Raw genomic sequence first — 20774 nt, forward strand, 5'->3', positions numbered from 1 at the left:
TCTGTCTATATATTTGATAATAAGAATTTTTTTATCTATATATTGAAAATGGTATATTTAAAATACTATCCAAAGTTCGGTAATTTAAAAATAAAGTATTGACTATTTCCCTTTAAAATTAAATATTTTTTTAAAATTTTTAAAAAGTTTTAAGGTAATATTTAAAAAAAAAAAAAAAAAAAAAAAAAAAACGTGTTTTGGGCACGTGGAAATCAAAGAACGAATGTCCAATAAGGACAACTCAATAACTGTCGGAAGAAGGGTACGTTCGTCATTTCCTTATTCGCCGGTCCATTCCATTTCTTTTGGTCCGGTTTTTTCTCCGAATAAATCCACAAAAATAAATCCTAGTCACCGCCTTTGTTTCCAAATCCAATCCTGACCGTCCAATTTCAGGTAGCTCCAATATCTGACGGCCAGAACTCACCCTCCAGAACTCTCTTGTTTTCTCTACTGCCATTATTTATATCTCTGCCTCCCAATGAGCTGCTCGTGTACGACTCGTGCCCGAATCGCCTCTTCTTTGTCCATTTCTTCCAAGGTATTCTTCTTTTTATGATTTTTGATTGTGGGTTCGCTTCAATTTCGTTCAAATTTGGTATTGATATCAGTTTCTAAGTGAATTTTAGCTGTTTTTGGTTTGTGGGTATTGATTTGTTGGGTTTTAGTGTCATCATCATGGTGAAGTGCTACCCATCTGTGAGTGAGGAGTATCAGAAAGCCATTGAAAAGGCGAAGAGGAAACTCAGGGGATTCATTGCTGAGAAGAATTGTGCTCCTTTGATTCTTCGTCTTGCGTATGTTCTTCTTGTTCTTTGATTTCCCTTTTGTTTTTGTTGTTTGTGAGCGATTGTTTAGGGATTTGCTTGTTCTTGTGGGGTTTTTTTTAGATGGCACTCTGCTGGAACCTTTGATAAGAAATCTAGGACTGGTGGTCCGTTTGGAACTATTAGGTTCCCTAATGAGCTCGCTCATGGTGCCAATAATGGCCTTGACATTGCTGTTAGGCTCTTGGAGCCCATCAAGGAACAGTTCCCTATCCTTTCATATGCTGACTTTTACCAGGTGATTAGTTTGTTTGATCATATCTGTTTTTGGGATTTGTTTTGTTTTGATTGTATTGTTCTCTTTAAGTTTGTGCGTTTTAAGGTTTTCCCATACAACCGATGTGAGATCTCATAATTCACCTCCTTTGGGATCCCGTGTCTTCATTGACACTCATTCCGTTCTCCAATCGATGTGGGGTCCCCCAATCTACCCCTTTGGAGCTCCTTGTTGACAAAGTGCCTAGGGAGAAGTTTTCACACCCTTATAAAGAATGTTCCTCCAATTCATCCCTTTATGAGCTCCTTCCTCGCATACCGTCTCGTGTCCATTCCCTTTGGGGCTCAGCCTCCTTGCTAGCACATTGTCTGGTGTTTGACTCTATACCATTTGTAATAGTCCAAACTAGATATTGTCTGTTGGATGATGGAAGTCCCACATCGGCTAATTTAGGGAATGATCATGGGTTTATAAGTGAGGAATACTAACTCCATTGGAATGAGGCCTTTTGGGGAAGCCCAAAGCAAAGCCATGAGAGCTTATGCTCAAAGTGGACAATATCATACCATTGTGGAGAGTCGTGTTCGTCTAACATGGTATCAGAGCCATGCCCTAAACTTAGTCGTGCCAATAAATTGGTAAATCCTCAAATATCGAACAAAGAACTCCTAAAGAAAAGGAGTCAAGCCCCTCCTCGAAGGCAGTCAAAAATGACTAAGACTCCAAAGGAGTCGAGCCTCGATTAAGGGGAGGCGCACTTTGTTCGAGGGGAGGTGTTGGATGATGGAAGTCCCACATCGGCTAATTTAGGGAATGATCATGGGTTTATAAGTGAGGAATACTAACTCCATTGGAATGAGGCCTTTTGGGGAAGCCCAAAGCAAAGCCATGAGAGCTTATGCTCAAAGTGGACAATATCATACCATTGTGGAGAGTCGTGTTCGTCTAACATTGTCATCTTTGAGCTTTCTTTTTTGGGCTTCTCTTTACGGTTTTTAAAAGGTGTTTATTAGGGATAGGTTTCCACATCCTTATAACAAATGTTTCGTTCTCCTCTCCAACCGATGTGGATCTCACAATTCACTCCCTTTGGGGCCAGCGTCCTTGCTGGCACTCGTTCCTTTCTCCAATCAATGTGGGACTTCCAATCCACCACTTTTGGAGTATAACGTCTTTGCTAGTACACCGCCTCATGTTCACCCCCTTTGGGGCTCAGCCTCCTCGTTGTCATATCGCCCGGTGTTTGGCTAATATCATTTGTAACAGCTCAAGCCCACCGTTAGTAGATATTGTCCTTTTTGAACTTTCTCTTTCGAGCTTTCCCTCAAGGTTTTTAAAACGCGTCTATTAGATAGAGGTTTCTACACTCTTATAAAGAATGTTTCGTTCTCCTCCCCAATCGACATGGGATCTCACGTTGTTTAACTTTTTGGGTTTGTGGGTTTGTTTTGTTGTAGTTGGCTGGTGTTGTTGCTGTTGAGATTACTGGAGGGCCTGAGATTCCTTTTCACCCTGGTAGAGAGGTCAGTAAAGAAGACTAATCTTAGTTTAACCCTTTATTAACTTACAAAATGATCAGACATTGAAAATTGTTGGTCTCTGTTCTTCAGGACAAGCCTGAGCCACCCCCAGAAGGTCGCTTGCCTGATGCTACCAAGGGTTGGTCTCCATGACAATCTTGTTCTTTTCATATTCTGAGCTAGAAAATGAACTGATGAGTTGTGTTCTGTTCAGGTTCTGATCACCTGAGGGATGTTTTCTACACCATGGGCCTTTCCGACCAGGATATTGTCGCCCTCTCCGGTGGTCACACACTGGTTCGTTCCGTCTCTTCCTTATAAGTATGTTTAAATTTGAATCTCGAGCTTCACCCCAAGTGCATATGTAACGGCTCAAACCTACCGCTAGCAGATAGTGTCATCTTTAGTCTTTTTCCTTGTGTGCTTTCCCTCGAGGTTAGGTTTTAAAATGCGATTGCTAGAGAGACGTTTCCACACTCTTATAAAGAATGTTTCGTTCTCCTCTCCAACCGATGTGGATCTTACAATCTACTCACTTTTGGGGCCCAGCGTCCTTGCTGGCACTCGTTTCTTTTTCTAATCAATGTAGGATTGTCCAGTCCACCCCTCTTTAGGGTCCAGCGTCCTTACTGATACACCGCCCCATGTCCACCCCCTTTGGGGCACAATCTCCTAGCTGACACATTGCCTGGTGTCTAGCTCTGATACCATTTGTAATAGCCCAAGCCTACCTGTTAAAGATATTTAGTAATAAATTATAGTTTACCATATATATTATATTTGATATTTTATTACAAGGCAAATATCTAATATTTGTCTTATTACCATAGATATTTTTCCATTTATTGTTATTTCCACTTATTACTATTTCTATATACTTCTAATTTATTTGATTATAAATAAGATAACTTTCACACCATTTAGGTGTGGTGGATTAAGGAAACATTCACGTGGTATTAGAGCCAATTTGGTTTAGCAACCCTGATCCTTTGTTTTCAATGGCTTCTGAATCATCTACTATTCTTCTCCGCCACCCCTGCTGGCTTTGATGCCGCAGGCGCAGTCTCCATGGCTGCCGCAGGCAGAGCCGAGAGCCGATTGATTACTCTTCGGCTCCTTTCTTTTGACCTTCAAATCACCCTTCGCCATACTCTGTACATACAACCTCACTTTTTCCAAACATAGCCTCTCTCATTTTCTTCCCAATTTTCCATTCATCCTTCATCCTTCACAGAAACCCTAATCTTAGAATCTTCATCAACATTCCTCTTTAGAAATATATAGAATCTTGATAAGCCCATCGACCTTAGGCAGAGATTTACCTTTGGAATTGGGCGCCGCACTGGCCTCTTCGCCAACCAAGTTGCCGCCGTCCTTCTCGCCAAAATTAGCTCCTTCGCCCAATGTGGCGACTCTTCCGACTTCAACATTGTCTTTGTCCCTTGCTCTAGGTTTCCCCTTCTACTTCTTGGGGTTAGACATATTCTCACTAGAGCCAAGGTAGCATCATCGCTAAGCGACAATCCCTCTTCATGGGTTAGACATATTCTCGTCGAAGCCAAGGCAGCGTCGCCGCTGAGCGGCGATCCCTCTGCAATTTTCGATGGCCAAGAAAGTGTTTCTCTACGCCTCCTCTGAACCAGGTTGTTGACATCTTCACGAAAAGTATTTCTCAACCACTTTGAATTTTTCAGATCCAAGCTTCACGTTCGTTCAAATCCGACGCTCAGCTTGCGGTGGGGTGTTAAGGATATTTTGTAATAAATTATAGTTTACCATATATATTATATTTGATATTTTATTATAAGGTAAATATCTAATATTTGCCTTATTACCATAGATATCTTTCCATTTATTGTTATTTCTATTTATTACTATTTCCATATCCTTGTAATTTATTTGATTATAAATAAGATAACTTTCACACCATTTAGGTGTGGTGGATTAAGGAAACATTCATTTGACCAGTCCACCCCTCTTTAGGGTCCAGCGTCCTTATTGATACACCGCCCCATGCCCACCCCTTTGGGGCACAGTCTCCTAGCTGACACATTGCCTGGTGTCTAGCTCTGATACCATTTGTAATAGCCCAAGCCTACCATTAGCCGATATTGTTCTCTTTGGGCTTTTTCCTTAAAACACGTCGGTTGATTTAACAACATAAGTAATAAGAAGGGCTAAATAATGAATCAAGGAAGCTTAATTCACTATAGTCAAGAAGTTCGAGTTTTTATAGATGATGTTGATTTAACTCGACAGGGTAGAGCACACAAGGAACGATCCGGTTTCGAGGGGCCATGGACTTCGAACCCTCTCATCTTCGACAATTCGTACTTCAAGTGAGTTAGAACCATTTTATACTATGATAGTTTATTGATGATGTGATGTAATATTAAAAGATCCATTGGTTTCAACAGGGAACTCTTGGCCGGGGAGAAGGAAGGTCTTCTGCAGTTAGTATCAGACAAGGCACTCCTTAGCGATCCCGTCTTCCGTCCCCTTGTCGAGAAATACGCTGCGGTACGGTTTCCAATCTCGGGATCAATAGGATTTATGATTGTACACAAAAGGACTATCTTTGCTGATGATGAATGGTTATGTTCACATTTCACAGGATGAGGATGCTTTCTTTGCTGATTATGCTGAAGCTCACCAGAAGCTTTCCGAGCTAGGGTAAGATTTTCCGACCTCTGTGTTCGTGTTTTCTCGTATCGGTCATCGCTAAGGATCGTTTCATAACCTGTTGTATTGTGCAGATTTGCTGATGCTTGAGCTAGTGGCATGGGGAGATGAGGGTGCTGGCTATTGTTTATGTTGGCTTTGATTTGTAATGAAATGGGTTGGTGGGGTTGGGTGGCTGTTTTTTTGGGACATGTTTGAATTTGGGCTGTCTTGTTGGAAAACTTTGAGCAGAATGTAATGTTTGGTCTCCCTGTCTCTTTGGACTTGAATAATTTTGCTGGAAAACTTATGAAATTTTCGTGTTTTTTATAGGTCAATCATCAAGTGCCAAGATTTTAACCTATCGATATTTCTATCAACATAATTAAGAGTAGACATAAAATGACCAAAATGCCTCTAAAATTATGTACTACTGGCTCATCGAGTGCCAAAATTTTGACCTATCGATATTTTATCAACATAATTAAGAGTAGACATAAAATGACCAAAATGCCCCTAAAATTATGTACTACTGGCTCATCGAGTGCCAAGATTTTAACCTATCGATATTTTATCAACATAATTAAGAGTAGACATAAAATGACCAAAATGCCCCTAAAATTATGTACTATTATGACCAAAGTGATCTCTAAAAGTTGCAAGACCATTGGAATATGTCGAGGATTTAAATCAAGATTTTGGGTGGTAAATGACCAATATACCCTTATAGGAATTCTGAGATGTTTTCAAAATTCTAGAAGACCCAGTGTTAATAAATTTTTTATGGACTCATTTATGACTTTAATTAGTGACTTCAACTTAAGTTATAGGTAAGTGACTTCACTATTGTTTGTATTGGATGAATTGTTTGAAGCATGAGCAGCACGTGTCTTGTGGTCTTTACATGCGTCGTACCTTGTAATTGTTATGTTTGCTTAAATGTTATGGCGTGCTGCTATGATGAGAAGTGTCATATTATGGATTGTCATGTTTACTCGATATGCTAATTGATGAATGTGACATATTATGAAAGTATGGTACTTTATAGTAAATTTACCTTATGTAATGATATGAAATGATTTGTAATGTACGAAAAGAACAAAGATATGTATTGCACCACAAATACATGTCATGATTTGAAATTATGGGACCTCATGCATACTATGTGTTCACAAGCATTAGGATACTTCCCTTTATGATCGGTACGAACACGTACCTTACAATGTTTATGTTCAACATGATGTTATGATACGGTATTATATACACTATGATACTATGTGTGCTCCCTTCCTTTCATGGTAGACCAGTAGGATGAGTGTATGCTAGCTAAAGGTCATGTCTCTAAGGGGTATATATACAAGTTCGCCTCGGTCCATGTGCTCATGTATGGGCAGTGTGTAGAGAAGTACTACATACCTAATGTTGTTCGGACTGGAAGTTGAGGCTCATGCCATGAAATGATGTTTCATGATAGGTCCAAAACACGATTGCATGTGATAGCATTTCTTGAACTCAGTCAACAAAATACTCCAGTCACGTGCTACTCTTACTTTTCAAATAAAGGTAAGGTACCTCTACACGGATAACGACGTCATGGTGATGGCCATGAGATTGAAACTAAGGTAAAAGTATTCATGTTATTTGTAGCCCTTAAATTAGATCCGGACATTGTTTAAACATCACACGTTTTCGATTGTAATGGGTAAAAAATATTATTTTTTTGTTAATGGTTTTCATCAATTGTGTTATTCAACTCCTAAATCCTTCCATCCACAATAATTGAGCTATTGGCTATGTTCTTCTTACAATGAGTACACAATTCAAGAACGTTGCTTGATGATGAAATACTGAAACCACTTGGCTTATCCTTTACGAACAATCTTCAAATGCTGCGCGTGATAATAATGTTACTTGTACTCAAAGCATAAATTGAGAGAGAGAGAAGAACATATCTAACTTTTGGTGAAAAAAACAATAAATCTAGTCAAAGATTTCCAATTAGCTTTTGATTTGTCCCTTAGTTTTGTTTTTTAGTTGTCATATCTACACGTGCTTGTGCATATGTTCGGTAACAAAACCTCGAACATCAGCCTTTAAGTCCATGATAATACGTCTGACCTTCTTTGATTTTGTTTCTACTATCTCTGAGTTGAAATCGAACAAGCGTATGATCCCTCTCGTACTCGTCAATAGTCCTGTTTCTCTATTGAACTTGCAAAAACTTCGAACTATTTTATATACTATGGTACTAGTGATTGATTTGTTACTAGGGTTATTGGACCTCGAACCAAAAAGTCGCTAATGCTTTGCGATTCTTTGAGTTGTTCATGTCGAGGATTGCATCTGTTACTAGGGTTATTGATGTGAAGTCTTTTGGGGAAGCTCAAAGCAAACCTAGGAGAGCTTATGCTCAAAGTGGACAATATCATACCATTGTGGAGAGTCCTGATTCCTAGCATGGTATCAAATTCATGCCCTTAACTTAGCCATGTCAATAGAATCCTCAAGTGTCGGACAAAGAAGTTGCTAGCTTCGAAGGTGTAGTCAAAAGTAACTCAAGTATTGAACAAAGAGTGTTACTTTGTCCGAGGGCTCGAGAGAAAGGAGTTGAGCCTCGATTAAAGGGAGGAGGTCTTTTGCTAATTCCTAATAGTTCATACGTGAAATATTTTATGCTAGTCTGATTCCTAACCGTTCATATGATGAAATATTTTCTTTACTACAAACAACAATAATTCACCTACTACCACGTCTTTCGATAACTTGTCGAGTAGTTGAGGGTCCCTCTTAGATTGTGCACCAATGATTGCAAGGCTCCCATAGACGTGGATATGTCTGAATTCGTGTTGAAAGGCTACTTTATAGTGGAGTGTAACGACCCTATTTTTCGATTAAAAATAAGATCGTTAATGTATGCATAACATGACGATTACTTAAAATATTTTATAAGCAATGCTATGGATTTAAACATTTAACATAGTGGAAAACCAATAATGTGAAGATTAAATAAAAGTGAAAATAAAATAATGTCCGATCTAATCTAAGAATTACAAACAATATGAACACATCTACTCTAGCTTCAATCTCATGATCGTCACTGTGACATCATTATTCATAACAGAGGTGTCTTACCTTTACCTAAAAAATAAGATTAACACTTAGTTTGACGGCCATTAGACTAAAGTTAGGGCAGAAGCATTCATGTTGTTTTTCTTTCGTAGCCTTTAAGTTTGATCAAGACAAATACTTTACCCTCTTTATTTTATTTAAATTTTTGTTTATTTATTTTCTGTCACATTGTTTTAATGACTTAATTGTAAATCTATAACCTCGTAATGAAATGCTTTAAATGAATTTTTCGTACCTCGAGAAAATAAAGTTGTGGCTATGCAAGCTTAGTAAGTACGAGAAAATAAAGTTGGCTCACCTCAAGATGAGATGAACAACTTCCAGAACCGCAATAGGGTCTATGACATATAAGAGAACCGTTCAAAATTCCAAAGCCTTCCCAGAAGCTCAGATAGTCGTAGAATCAGGGTAAAACTTCCTAAAACCCATAGAAAAATTCATGGTAACTTACTGGGATTGGATCTGATAAGAACCTACAAGTAGACTACTTATTAAGTATTTTATACTCACCCCTTTACTTTTTTCAATGTTCACATGCTACCGATCGAGATGGAAGAGCGTTCAAGAGTTACGTAGAAATAGAGAAGGTCATCCCAAAGCGTCAGCTCGTCTATGAATTCTAGGGTCTCGCATATTTTATTTTGAAATTTGTATTCTAAACTGTTTTCCCATTTGTAATAAACTTGAACGACACCGATTTGTACTATTAGTATTCGTCTTGTTTTTTAAATGATAGTGCTATTTGTTTATCTTAATTCCATTTTAATAAACTTAATGAAGAGTTATTAGGTTATGAATGATGACAAAATTGACAAAAGAAAACACCATAAATCCATAGGCTTTAGTATAAGTATAGAGAAGCTGCCTTCCAGCCTTGGCAGTTGACTTCTTACATTTCTCTAAGCTCACGAACATGGAAAGAAGAGGAGACAGAGAAGAAGCTCAAAGTCCGAGGAAACATGGTGGTTGGATCACCTTCCCCTTCATCATAGGTTCATTGTTTTTCTCTCTCTTCTTTGGTTGTTTTTATGATGAGATGAGAGCAATTTTGTTGATGAAAATGGTGAATAAAAACAGGATCTTTTGGTTGCACGTCGCTGGCCAGTGGTGGATGGCTTACAAACTTGGTGGTGTATTTGATTCAAGAGTACAACGTTAAGAACATCGATGCCACTTTGATTTCCAACGTTGTTAGTGGCTGTTTCAGTGTGTTTCCTGTCGTGGGAGCTGTTATTGCTGACTCTTTCTTGGGATCTTTCTCTGTTGTAGCTATTTCCACTTCCATTTCTCTTTTGGTAATTTCTTCATCTCATACAACTTTTTTTTTCATGAGTTCATGCTTTGAAGTTTATGCCAAGAACTTCATTTCTTTATGTTCATGATAATTATTTAGTTTGTTTTTTTTATAGAAATTAAAATATTAGGTTGGTCTCCTACTTTTTATTTTTTAATTGGAGGATGCTTCATTTAGACATAAAACATGTTTTTGTCTATGTTTGGTTGAATATTTTATTGTTAAGTTTATGGTTTTTTGTGTTCCATTCCTACTTCCATGGTTTGATGGATATTTTTTGAGGTGTTACATTGGTTGGAGAAGGAAATTAAATATTCTTTATAAGAGTATAGAAACATCTTTCTAGGAGATACGTTTTAAAATCGTGAGGCTGACGGCAATACGTAACGGGTCAAAGTGGACAATATCGGTTAGTGGTGGGGTTGGATTGTTACAAATGATATTAGAGCTAGCCATTAGACGGTGTGAGGAACTGGTCGGAGTAGAGCTAGATCCTCTCCATAGTAGATGCGTTTTAAAATCGTGAGGCTGATGACGATATATAACGGGTGAAAGCAGACAATATCTGCTAGTGGTGGGCTTGGTTTGTTACAAATGGTATCAGAGTTAGCCACCGGACAGTGTGAGACACTAGTTGGAGTAGGTCTAGACCTCTTCATAGTAGACGCGTTTTAAAATCATAAGGCTGACGACGATCTGTAACGGGCCAAAGCAGACAATATCGACTAGCGGTGGGCTTGGGTTGTTACGAATAGTATTAGAGCCAGCCATCGGACAGTGCAAGGCACTGATCGGAATAGAGCTAGACCCTCTCCATAGTAGACGCATTTTAAAACCGTGAGGCTTACGACAATACGTAACGGGCCAAAACGGACAATATCTACTAGCAGTGGGCTTGGGCTGTTACAAATTGTATCAAAGCCAGCCACCGGCGGTGCAAGGCACTGGTCAGAATAGGGCTAGACCCTCTCCATAGTAGACGCATTTTAAAACCATGAGGCTTACGACAATACGTAACGGGCCAAAACGGACAATATCTACTAGCAGTGGGCTTGGGCTTTTACAAATGGTATTAGAGCCAACCACCGGACGGTGCGAGGCACTAGTCGAAGTATAGGGCTATACCCTCTCCATAGTAGACGTGTTTTAAAACCGAGAGCCTTACGACAATACGTAACGGTTCAAAACAAACAATATCTGTTAGCGGTGAGTTTTACATACTTATTTAGAGATTCAACGTATACCCATGTTGGTAATTTTGCATCATTATTAACTTGATTATGATCTTATTTAGACAAGCATCAAAGTTCTTGTTTTTTTATTTCAAATGATAAAATATGATTGGGTTTTGCAGGGCATGATTTCACTAACATTAACATCAACAATCCAATCTCTAAGGCCTCAACCATGCGACCACAACAATGCCATAATCCCATGTTCTTCATCACCTTCAAAGCTCCAATACTCAATTCTATACTTAAGCCTTATCCTCGCAGCTCTTGGAGCTGGTGGCTCTCGTTACACCACAGCAACCTTAGGAGCAAACCAACACGACAACATTAAAGACCAAAACATTTTCTTCAATTGGTTTTTCGTCACTCTCTACGGTGCGTTTCTAGTTAGCTCCACCGCCATTGTCTACATTCAGGACAATATCAGCTGGGGATGGGGCTTCGGCATCTCCCTTGCATCTAACGCCATTGGCCTAGCCATTTTCTTGCTCGGAACTCGCTTCTATCGCCTCGATAAGCCGAGAGGAAGCCCCTTCACCACGCTCGCTCGAGTTCTTGTCGCCGCCTCTCGGAAAAGGCTGACGACACCGCTCTCGACCACCGCGGGGAATGATGATGGTTACTATTATGGTGAGGAGCATCATGTGGGGAAGGTGGTTGTGGATGGAGTGCTCACAAAGAGTTTTAGGTATGTCAAAGCTTCAATCACTTCACTTTTCTTTTTTATTTGGATTGTGGGCCTAGTTTACAAAAAGAATAATAATGAATAATAACTACAAAAATAATAAAAATAATAATAATACAATTAGATATGTTTATCGGGCGGGGGCGGGGACGAGGACGCTCCTTTGTTCATGTCCCTATTACCTGTTTCATTCTCTTACGTTAAATTCTCTATTTATTTCTCGGGAAAACTTTATTCATTTTTTTATTTTTCTATTAAAAATGTAAAATATTCTAATAAATTCAATAATATTTCAAAATAAAAATATAATATTAAGTTCTACCAAAGGAATAGAAACAAGAAACACGTACGTATGTATGTTTTGTGTCTTTATGAAATTTGATGGGGACAATGAATATAATCTTCGTGCTCGACCTCGTTTAACTAATAGGAAGAAATTTCCCCCCCTTTTTCCGTTTCCTGTTTAAATAAGAATTTTCCACGAACCTGACCTCGAACCTGACCCCACAGATTAAATAGATTATCTGTAGAGATCTCGAAAACTTTATTATTGGAGTTAGAATCGACAACCAAAATTAACTAATCTTGTCCCATTAGGAAAAGGAGAAAAAAAAAAGTGTTCGTGATTTCGAGTCAACTTCATAGAAACGCCAATGGATCAATAATTGAATTGGTTGCATAAATGAAATGTGAATAGATTGATGAGTGCCAACCACTATCAATAGCATATATTAAAGTAGGAATGTGTCACATGTTATGATTAATATATATATATATTCTTATAAATATCTGGTATATTTTGTATTTTATTTAATAATTAATTCTTATCGATGATTCAGTTTTTTTACTGTTGTAACACATAGTTAAGTTCTACGTGTCGAGAGAAGAAGCGTAGAGCTTAGCTTTGATATAATTTTTCACTAACGAAAAGCTTTGATAGGTGTTTGAATCGAGCGGCTCTAATAACTGATGGGGATGTTCATTTGGATGGCTCGATTGCAAAACCTTGGAGGTTATGTAAAGTAAAAGAGGTGGAAGACTTCAAAACCCTACTTAGAATCTTCCCTCTATGGTCAACGAGTATTTTCCTCTCGGTCCCTATAGTAATGCAAGGAAGCTTAACCATCCTTCAAGCCCTAACCATGGACCGTCACCTCGGCCCGAGCTTCAAAATCCCTGCTGGGTCTTTCATTGTCGTCGTCTTCATCTCCACCACTGTCTTTCTAGCCATAATCGATCGGTTTCTCTACCCGATTTGGCAGAAGTTGGTCGGACGACTTCCCCGACCCCTCCAACGAGTCGGTCTCGGTCATGTTTTCAATTTTGGTGGGATGATGGTATCAGCATTGGTAGAATCCAAGAGGCTAAAAGTTGCCCATGCCCATGCACACCACCTTGATGGCCAGCCTGAGGCTATAGTGCCAATGTCAGCCTTGTGGCTTTTCCCACAGCTAGTTTTGGTTGGCATTGGAGAAGCTTTTCATTTTCCGGGTCAAGTTGGATTGTACTATCAAGAATTCCCGACGTCGTTGCGTAGCACGGCCACGGCAATGATCTCGTTGGTGATCGCCATTTCGTATTATCTTGGCACGGCTTTGATTGATCTACTTCATAAGGTTACGAAATGGTTGCCTGATGATATCAATCAAGGGAGACTTGACAATGTTTATTGGCTCGTATCTGTGATTGGTGTCATTAATTTTGGGTATTATTTAGTTTGTGCTACGTGGTATAAGTATCAAAATGTTGAAATCGCTGTGGAGGATGATTCTATAACTGAAGACTAAGAGCACGGGTTTGTGTCGAAGAATCGAGATCTAAGTTAAATTTATAAGAATAAAGTACCTGGTTTGTGGCAATATGTAATTGTTATTACTCTTTTACCCTTACTCGTTATATATGAAATGCACTTCGTTGAAAATTTTTCTTCGATAACATGTGTTAGAAATTATGAACATCTAAAATGATATGATATTGTCCACTTTGAGCGGTCTAATACCAACACATCAATAACATCGGTTACAAATGTTAAATATTTTTGTATTTTCATAATAATTTTAAGAGTAGCGACCAAAAAAAATATCAACTTGAATTGTGATGTCCCACATTGGTTGGAGAGGAGAACAAACCACCATTTATAAGGGTATGGAAACTTTTCCCTAGCAGACGCGTTTTAAAGCCTTGGGGGAAAGCTCGAAAGGGAGAGTCCAAAGAGGACAATATCTGCTAGCGGTGGATCTGGGTCGTTATAAATGGTATTAGAGCCAGACACCGGACGATGTGTCAGCCTTCTCGCTGTTCCCCGAAGGGGGGTTGACACGAGGTGGTGTGCCAGTAAGGACACTGGCCCCAAAAGGGTGGATTTGGGGGCGGTCCCACGTCGATTGGAGGAAGGAAAGAGTGCCAACGAGGACGCTGGGCCCCGATGGGTGGTGGATTGTGATGTCCCACATTGATTGGGGAGGAGAACAAACCACCATAAACCACCATTTATAAGGGTGTGGAAACCTTTCCCTAGCAGACGCGTTTTAGCTAGAAAAAAAGCTCGAAAGGGAGAGCCCAAAGAGGACAATATATGCTAGCGGTAGCTCGAAAGGGAGAGCCCAAAGAGGACAATATATGCTAGCGGTGGATCTGGTATCTGGGTCGTTCAGTTATATGAACTGATCCAGATTTTTTATTTTTCACAAATTCAACCAACCTAAAAAAAAAAAAAAAATCTAACCCAACCCAATCTTACCTTTGTGATTTAGGTTGGTTCGCTGGGTTAAATTGTGTTCTCGAGTTATATGAACACCTTTCCGAGTTATAACACCATCTAGTGAGAGCATTATAGGGCCGAAGTAGCAAAAAAAAAAAAAAAAAGCCCAAAATTTGAACCCCTCAAAACAAGCCATTTTGAGTCCAACCAAGCCTAAATTTGAGGCCCACCTCGATGGTCAATTAAACATGTCATAGCAAGCCTAACAAGGTTGACCAAAACGTGGCATGATTCTAGTGCTAGAGTGTTGCACCTTATCTTGTTAGTGCCTCTCTCTACCACGTCTTGTCTATATGTTTTAGTCCTTCTCCTTCTCCCGAGCTTAGGGCCCTCTTCCTAGCTTATTCTTCTCTTTCGTTCGAAAGCAGTAAACACGAGCCTTGAAGGCTAGACTTGTTGAAAATTGTTGGTTATTCCTTAGTTAGAAGATGCTAGCTCGGTCTTTCTTTCTTACTTAGTAATGCTCTTGTTCTTGTCTCACCCTTATCCACTCTGCTTTGTCCGATATAGTACTGTAGTGACTTCTGTGGAAAGACAGAAAGAAAGTCAGATAGAATACTCTCTTTTCTTCTGTCTAGAGCTGGTATTGAAATATAGAATGACAGTAATAATGCTCCGCCTGAGACTTTCCGAACTTACTTAGTGCTTGCTTCTGCTTGTTGAGCAGCCTCATTTCATTCATGCATGGGCCTTCCCCAAACGAAAGCGACCCAATTCCTTCCTTTCCTTTAACGGCTGTTACTAACGGATGTCAATAGCTCGACCATTGATTTGACCCCAAAATTCGACGTAGACCTAATGATGGGTTAAAACTTAAACACGTCAATGTTAGCCTAAAGCACAACGTGACCTATGCGTAACTCCTTATAAGTTTAAGAACCCAAGCCCAAACGTAGGGGTGTACATGGTCCGGGTTGGGTTCCCCAACTCGAAAATTTTTTAGTTTTGGGTTGTCAAAAAAATTAAAATTTTTATTTATCTACAATTTATGATTATTAGGATATAATCTTAGGTAAAATATATTTGAAGTTCACAATCAAATACAAATAAATAAAAAAACAAGTTAAAACATTCAACGTTGTCATAAAATTAAAGACAACGTTTTAATTGAAATATGTTTACTTTAAGAATTCTCTACGTATTAATATAGTTCAACATTGTCATAGAATTAAATACAGCATTTTAATTGAAATATGCTTACTTCAAGAATGAGTAATGTATTTTATATATTTTTATTTTGTTATGCGAAGGTTTTGTCCCACGAACCCGAAATCGAACCGATTAAGTTCGGGTTCAGAAAAATAAACTCAATCCTATCCGAAATGCTAATTCAACACAACTCAATCCTTACAGTTCGGGTTGGGTTGGTCTAGGTTGTTGGGTTGAATATACACCCCTACCCAAAAGTTAGTTGAAATTAGATAATGAGTAATTCATTCATCGTTCATATCAACTATTGAACTTCGAGATAACAGTAGTAAGTGTTAGATGACAAGAAGGGCTAGAAAAGAAGGGAAAAAAGAGAGAGCAAGTTGATGAAGAAGATGACCGACCACGTGAACGGTCCAAATAAGTAAAATTGTCACATCATTCTATTGTAGCGATATTAGTATGTTATTGTGTAACATTCCAAACTCATAGCTAGTAGATATTTGTCCATTTGGCCCGTTATGTATCACCATCAATCTCACAAATTTAAAAAACGTGTCTATTAGGGAGAGGTTTCCACACCCTTCAGGACCCATCGTCCTCATTGGCACATCGCTCGGTGTCTAACTCTTATACCATTTGTAATAGCCGAAGCCCATTGCTACCAGATGTTGTTCGTTTTGATCCGCTCGTATTGTAGTCAATCTCACGGTTTTAAAATATGTCTGGTAGGGAGAAATTTTCCACACCCTTATAAAGATATCCGACCAAGAGTGGAATCTCTCTAAATATGGTAATTAAGGTGTGATTTTGTCACATTAAAACTAAATAGTACATTGTATCCAAAAAAAAAAAAAAAAAAAAAAAAAAAAAAAATTCTATACCTTTGTCCAAGCTGGTCAATTCGGGGGTAAAAGAGTCATTTCAGGAATAGACACGTGGTGGCATTTGATTGGAGATACCCGCTCCAACTCCGCTGTCGCGCATGACCGCCATCATGATATTGTGGAAAAAGTAAAGCCACCGCTTACCAAGAGAGCAAGAATCGAAGGGGAGAGAGAGAGAGAGAGAGAGAGAGAGAAGAATATCTCAAAAACATTTCGCGATTTCTTTTCTACCCATCTCACAGCTAAAGATTGTTCTTCCTCTTCTTCCGTTTCTCTTCCTAGATCTTCTGATTCAATTTCCCTACTCAAGCTTCAGCCATGGTAAGCCGCTTTTCACTGATTCCTGTTCTTTTGCTGATTTCTACTTCATTTGTTTCTTGATTTTGTACTCGATTTCTTTTCTTTTTGCTTGATTTTGATCTCTGATGCTTGTGGATGTGCTTTTAGGACCTGCTTGCTGTGGATCTATATTCTGTTCTTGTTTTGATCTAGATTGTTTGAGTTTTTTTGTCCGATTTGCCTCGGGATCGGATTTGGTTGATTTTAAATTTGTTTAGGATTGATTTCAGTATCATCGGAAGTACTTGGATGTGATCGTGACTGATCTCTGATTACCGTGGTTTAGTAGTCTCTCAAAATTGATCGTTTGTGTTTTAATCGGGCTGGGAGCTGGGTTTCGGTGTCTTGTTGTGCTTGGTTCTGTGGATTTAGATGTTTTGGTGATTGAGATGATGTTTTGGTAGTTGGTGGAAAGATGGTGATACTTCGCGTATATCATCAGGATGGTAATCTTGTGAAGTGAATGGAGTGCGTGTATTACTGTTTGATAATCAGGTACATGATAATTTCTCGGCTGGGGCGGAGCGGGGTGCCCTCAAATGAGTCCCTAACAGACTCTGAGAAATAGAGGGAAGAATTGGGAATGAAATGGATTTTTTATATTTAATCATGATGATGCTCACTTTCAATTTTCAGTATTGCTTCAAATTTGAAAGTTTATACTGCTCTCTTGAGAGTGAAAATGTAACGCTATAGCCAATAAGCTGTTGAACACAACTCTTTGTGGGAAACACTCGCACTCTTTATTAATATCAATCGAGAAGAGATTACAATACACTCGGTAAAATACTACACTTTGCTTTAATTGAGACTGCTTGGGTTTGGATTGCCTATGGATATTTATAGGCAACTACTCGGTTATGCCAAAAACAATGAATGTTATCTCAATGATTGTGAGAATAGACTCTAAAGAACCATGTGGAGATCATACTGGTAACCAAGCAGATTCTATAAATATCCAACTCTAAGGGGAATTTTACTAAAAGTGATGAAGGGAAGTTTGAATTACTCATTCAGACATTTGATTTTGCATACTTTTCAGAGCTTTGGCTCATTGCCCTTAATTTATATTTTCAATTACTTACATTTTTTTTCCTGCAGGCTAACGCGGCATCGGGTATGGCTGTGCACGATGACTGTAAGCTTAAGTTCTTGGAGTTGAAGACCAAGAGAACTTACAGATTCATTGTATATAAGATTGAAGAGAAGCAGAAGCAAGTCATTGTGGAAAAGGTTGGCGAGCCAGGTCAAAGCTATGAAGATTTCACAGCCTGCCTTCCTGCTGATGAATGCCGATATGCGGTTTATGATTTTGACTTTCTGACTAAGGAGAATGTTCAGAAGAGCAGAATTTTCTTCATTGCTTGGTAATGTCATGATAAATGAAAAAACAAGCAAATTCTGTGTTATTCTCTGTTCCTCACCGGACCCGACCGCGTATTAAACTTCCATCACTAATCATCATTATTCTCTTTTCTTGTTGCAAAGGTCTCCCGACGTGTCGAAGGTAAGAAGCAAGATGATCTATGCAAGCTCAAAGGACAAGTTTAGAAGAGAATTGGATGGCATTCAAATTGAGCTGCAAGCTACTGACCCATCTGAAATGGATCTCGATGTTTTTAAGAGCCGTGCGAAATAAGAAGCTTCTTCGTTATGAACTTCTTGTGGTGTCTGTTTTACATTGTGAAATGATGTTATTAATTGCTGGGTTTATGAATGTGCTTTGATTACATATTGGGTTGTTTTCTAAGTTTTGTCTTATAGAATTATGTCCATCTGGAACAATCTTCGGTCATTTTTCCCCCCCCCCACCTTATATTCTATGATTTATCGTGTGGAATTAATGCAATATCTCCTTATGTAACGCTACATGATTTTGGTCTGGATTTACATCTTTTATCATGCACAGCACATTTAAAGATAATGTTGACCTTTTTTTTTCTAGATCCAAGGATGCTTCTGAGCTGAATGGTTGCAATGTCAACGCTTGCTAGACGGCACAGCAGCATAGGCTTTCTAACCGGGTTGACTCGATTCTCATTTGGTAGCTCCTCTCTTCTTTGATCCTTATTATCAAAATTATTGAAGAATTTAGATTTCATTAGCATTTTGCAACAGTGAAGTAGAAGAATCCATGATATTCTAGGACTACAATAAAGATTGATCCATCTTCTTTAGAAGGCTATGATCTATTTGATATCTTTTTTTTTCTTTTTTTTCTTTTTTTGGGCAATAGGGTTTAACCATTTCTACAATATGCCTCTATTTTCCCAGCTTCTAGTGTTGGATTTGAAGGTTTATTCAGTTTGGCCAAGCTTCAAACCTTTTTTAAAGGATCAAATAATGGAAGATAGGCTAAATTGTAGGTATATATGTTTGAGAAGTGTTCACATGGAAATCCAGGTGTTCAAATAGGCCTTTGCGAAGTGTTCACATGGAAATCCAGGTGTTCAAATAGGCCTCCAACACATCTCTAGCCAAGTTTAGGCTTCATAAACCTTGAATCTTTCACTTAGGAGACTATATAATGGCCTTCTGTTAGGAACTACGGACCTTTACAAATGATATGATATTGTCCACTTTGAGCATAAGCTCTCGTGATTTTGCTTTTGGATTCCCCGAAAGATCTCGTACCATAAAGATAGCGTTCCTTTTTTATAAATTCGTGATCTTCCTCTTAATTAGCTAATGTGAGACTACTCATCTCAATAATCTGCACCACTTTCACGTTTGAGTTTAAACGTGGTATCTTGTCTTCTGGGTGAACTCCAAAATTTTATCTATAAATTTGGGCAACTTGCAAAGTATCTGTGGATAAGGATTATCATCAGCTATATGCCCAAGGTTGAGCAATTTGTGTGAGCTTGTCTTCTATACACGAAAGGCACTGCCCACATATTCCCACTTCATCTGATGTTCAACATCTTATTCCTTAACAACCAATTGCACTTCTGAAGATTCTCTGCTAGTGACTTGATTTTCGAGTTCAATTTGTTGTCTAGCTTCATTATAAGAAATGTTGCGTAAGAAAAAGGAGGTATTAAGAAACTTATCGAACAATAGTGGCATTTAAGTTCGATTGTTTTGATCTTGTTTTGTTTCGTCTCTTCTCTCTCATTTGTTCACGTCTTAACCATGATTTTTGTCAATTAACCGTGAGAGGAGGATGCTCAAAATGTTGTTCACCGTCCCATATGTTGTGGTTTGCTTACCCCTTCGAAAATTTTGTTTCTTCTGAATTATTTTGATATTTTGTTCTAACTCGAATAGCATCATTTTGAATGTAATTAGATTTGTTAGACAAAATTTATTATTTTCTCACATTTTTAACTTTGTGTTATTGTAGAAATTTGATAGTAAAGACTATTTCAAAACAATTTTAAAATTTAAAATGATGCCCTTAATGATAAAAGTTTATTCGTCTAGCTCAAAATGCGATTTATTAGATATGGGGTATAAGAGCCTCCACCTATTCATTGTGTAGATGGCACGAGAGAATAAGGAAACTTTCCTTGTCCTTATCTCTAACTTCCTTTAGCTAATTGAGAGGAATTACTAACACTTCTGTTCTTATTCTCTATTTAAATGACAACTTTTTGCTTTGTTTTGGATCAATATTTGCTAGATTTGGCTCTACGGGTTAAACGAACATCTCTAGTTTATCGTATAAATTAATATGTAAGCATTATAGACCCACCAAGTGAAATCGATAACTTTTTTATCACGACTAGCTAAAGTTCCATTAATGAGTGACTACGTTAAGTAAAATCTCCTCAAGAAATATAAGGTTTTTATGAATCTAATTTTGAGTTGTCATTCATTCAACCACGAATACCTTTAATGTTTCAAATTTAAAATATTTCATTGCATGAACTGCGTAAGAAACAAATTCATTGGCTTGTAGGTTCAAAACTATATCAACTACCCCCGGAGTAATAATCCATAAACCAGTTACTACTCTCGGTTGTACTAGATTCTCCAAATGTACTTGTTCTCCCTTCTTCCTTGCTGTGGAAAGTTTTTGTAAAATAACTCAGATGGGAAGAAAGAATAGGGCATTAAGAGATTCTCGT

The 20774-nt window shown here is 38.4% G+C and overlaps 3 protein-coding genes across 4 annotated transcripts; all 3 read left to right on the top strand.

Annotated features, from left to right (window-relative positions):
• The first annotated feature begins 384 nt into the window (after positions 1-384).
• Positions 385-5563, top strand: LOC111782837 (L-ascorbate peroxidase, cytosolic). 2 transcript variants are annotated; one of them, XM_087120632.1, is made up of 10 exons: positions 385-541; positions 669-797; positions 891-1065; positions 2502-2567; positions 2655-2703; positions 2779-2861; positions 4824-4903; positions 4982-5084; positions 5179-5237; positions 5321-5563. In XM_087120632.1, exons 2-10 carry the CDS (start codon positions 679-681, stop codon positions 5334-5336), a joined length of 750 nt encoding a protein of 249 aa, XP_086976758.1. In that variant the 5' UTR covers positions 385-541; positions 669-678; the 3' UTR covers positions 5337-5563. The 2 variants fall into 2 exon arrangements, with proteins under 2 accessions (XP_086976758.1, XP_086976759.1); XM_087120633.1 differs by lacking the exon at positions 5321-5563 and having other exon boundaries at positions 5179-5241.
• Positions 5564-9248: 3685 nt separating this feature from the next.
• On the top strand, positions 9249-13516 carry LOC111782836 (protein NRT1/ PTR FAMILY 2.7). The gene is made up of 4 exons (XM_023663654.2): positions 9249-9346; positions 9432-9649; positions 11003-11568; positions 12506-13516. Exons 1-4 carry the CDS (start codon positions 9268-9270, stop codon positions 13350-13352), a joined length of 1710 nt encoding a protein of 569 aa, XP_023519422.2. The 5' UTR covers positions 9249-9267; the 3' UTR covers positions 13353-13516.
• Positions 13517-16504: 2988 nt separating this feature from the next.
• On the top strand, positions 16505-18570 carry LOC111782838 (actin-depolymerizing factor 2). The gene is made up of 3 exons (XM_023663656.2): positions 16505-16683; positions 17803-18068; positions 18190-18570. Exons 1-3 carry the CDS (start codon positions 16681-16683, stop codon positions 18338-18340), a joined length of 420 nt encoding a protein of 139 aa, XP_023519424.1. The 5' UTR covers positions 16505-16680; the 3' UTR covers positions 18341-18570.
• The last annotated feature ends 2204 nt before the right edge of the window (positions 18571-20774 follow it).

Source organism: Cucurbita pepo, chromosome 20 (assembly GCF_057944985.1).
Source record: "Cucurbita pepo subsp. pepo isolate OVF chromosome 20, ASM5794498v1, whole genome shotgun sequence".
NCBI classification, from domain to species: Eukaryota; Viridiplantae; Streptophyta; class Magnoliopsida; order Cucurbitales; family Cucurbitaceae; genus Cucurbita; species Cucurbita pepo.

Coding starts and splice junctions, on each gene's coding strand:
- LOC111782837 (XM_087120632.1), top strand. CDS start 679: ATGGTGAAGTGCTACCCATCTGTGAGTGAGGAGTATCAGAAAGCCATT. Junction 1,066..2,501: donor CATATGCTGACTTTTACCAG/GTGATTAGTTTG, acceptor GTTTTGTTGTAG/TTGGCTGGTGTTGTTGCTGT. Junction 2,862..4,823: donor TCTCCGGTGGTCACACACTG/GTTCGTTCCGTC, acceptor TTAACTCGACAG/GGTAGAGCACACAAGGAACG.
- LOC111782836 (XM_023663654.2), top strand. CDS start 9,268: ATGGAAAGAAGAGGAGACAGAGAAGAAGCTCAAAGTCCGAGGAAACAT. Junction 9,650..11,002: donor CCACTTCCATTTCTCTTTTG/GTAATTTCTTCA, acceptor TGGGTTTTGCAG/GGCATGATTTCACTAACATT. Junction 11,569..12,505: donor GTGCTCACAAAGAGTTTTAG/GTATGTCAAAGC, acceptor AAGCTTTGATAG/GTGTTTGAATCGAGCGGCTC.
- LOC111782838 (XM_023663656.2), top strand. Junction 18,069..18,189: donor AGAATTTTCTTCATTGCTTG/GTAATGTCATGA, acceptor CTTGTTGCAAAG/GTCTCCCGACGTGTCGAAGG.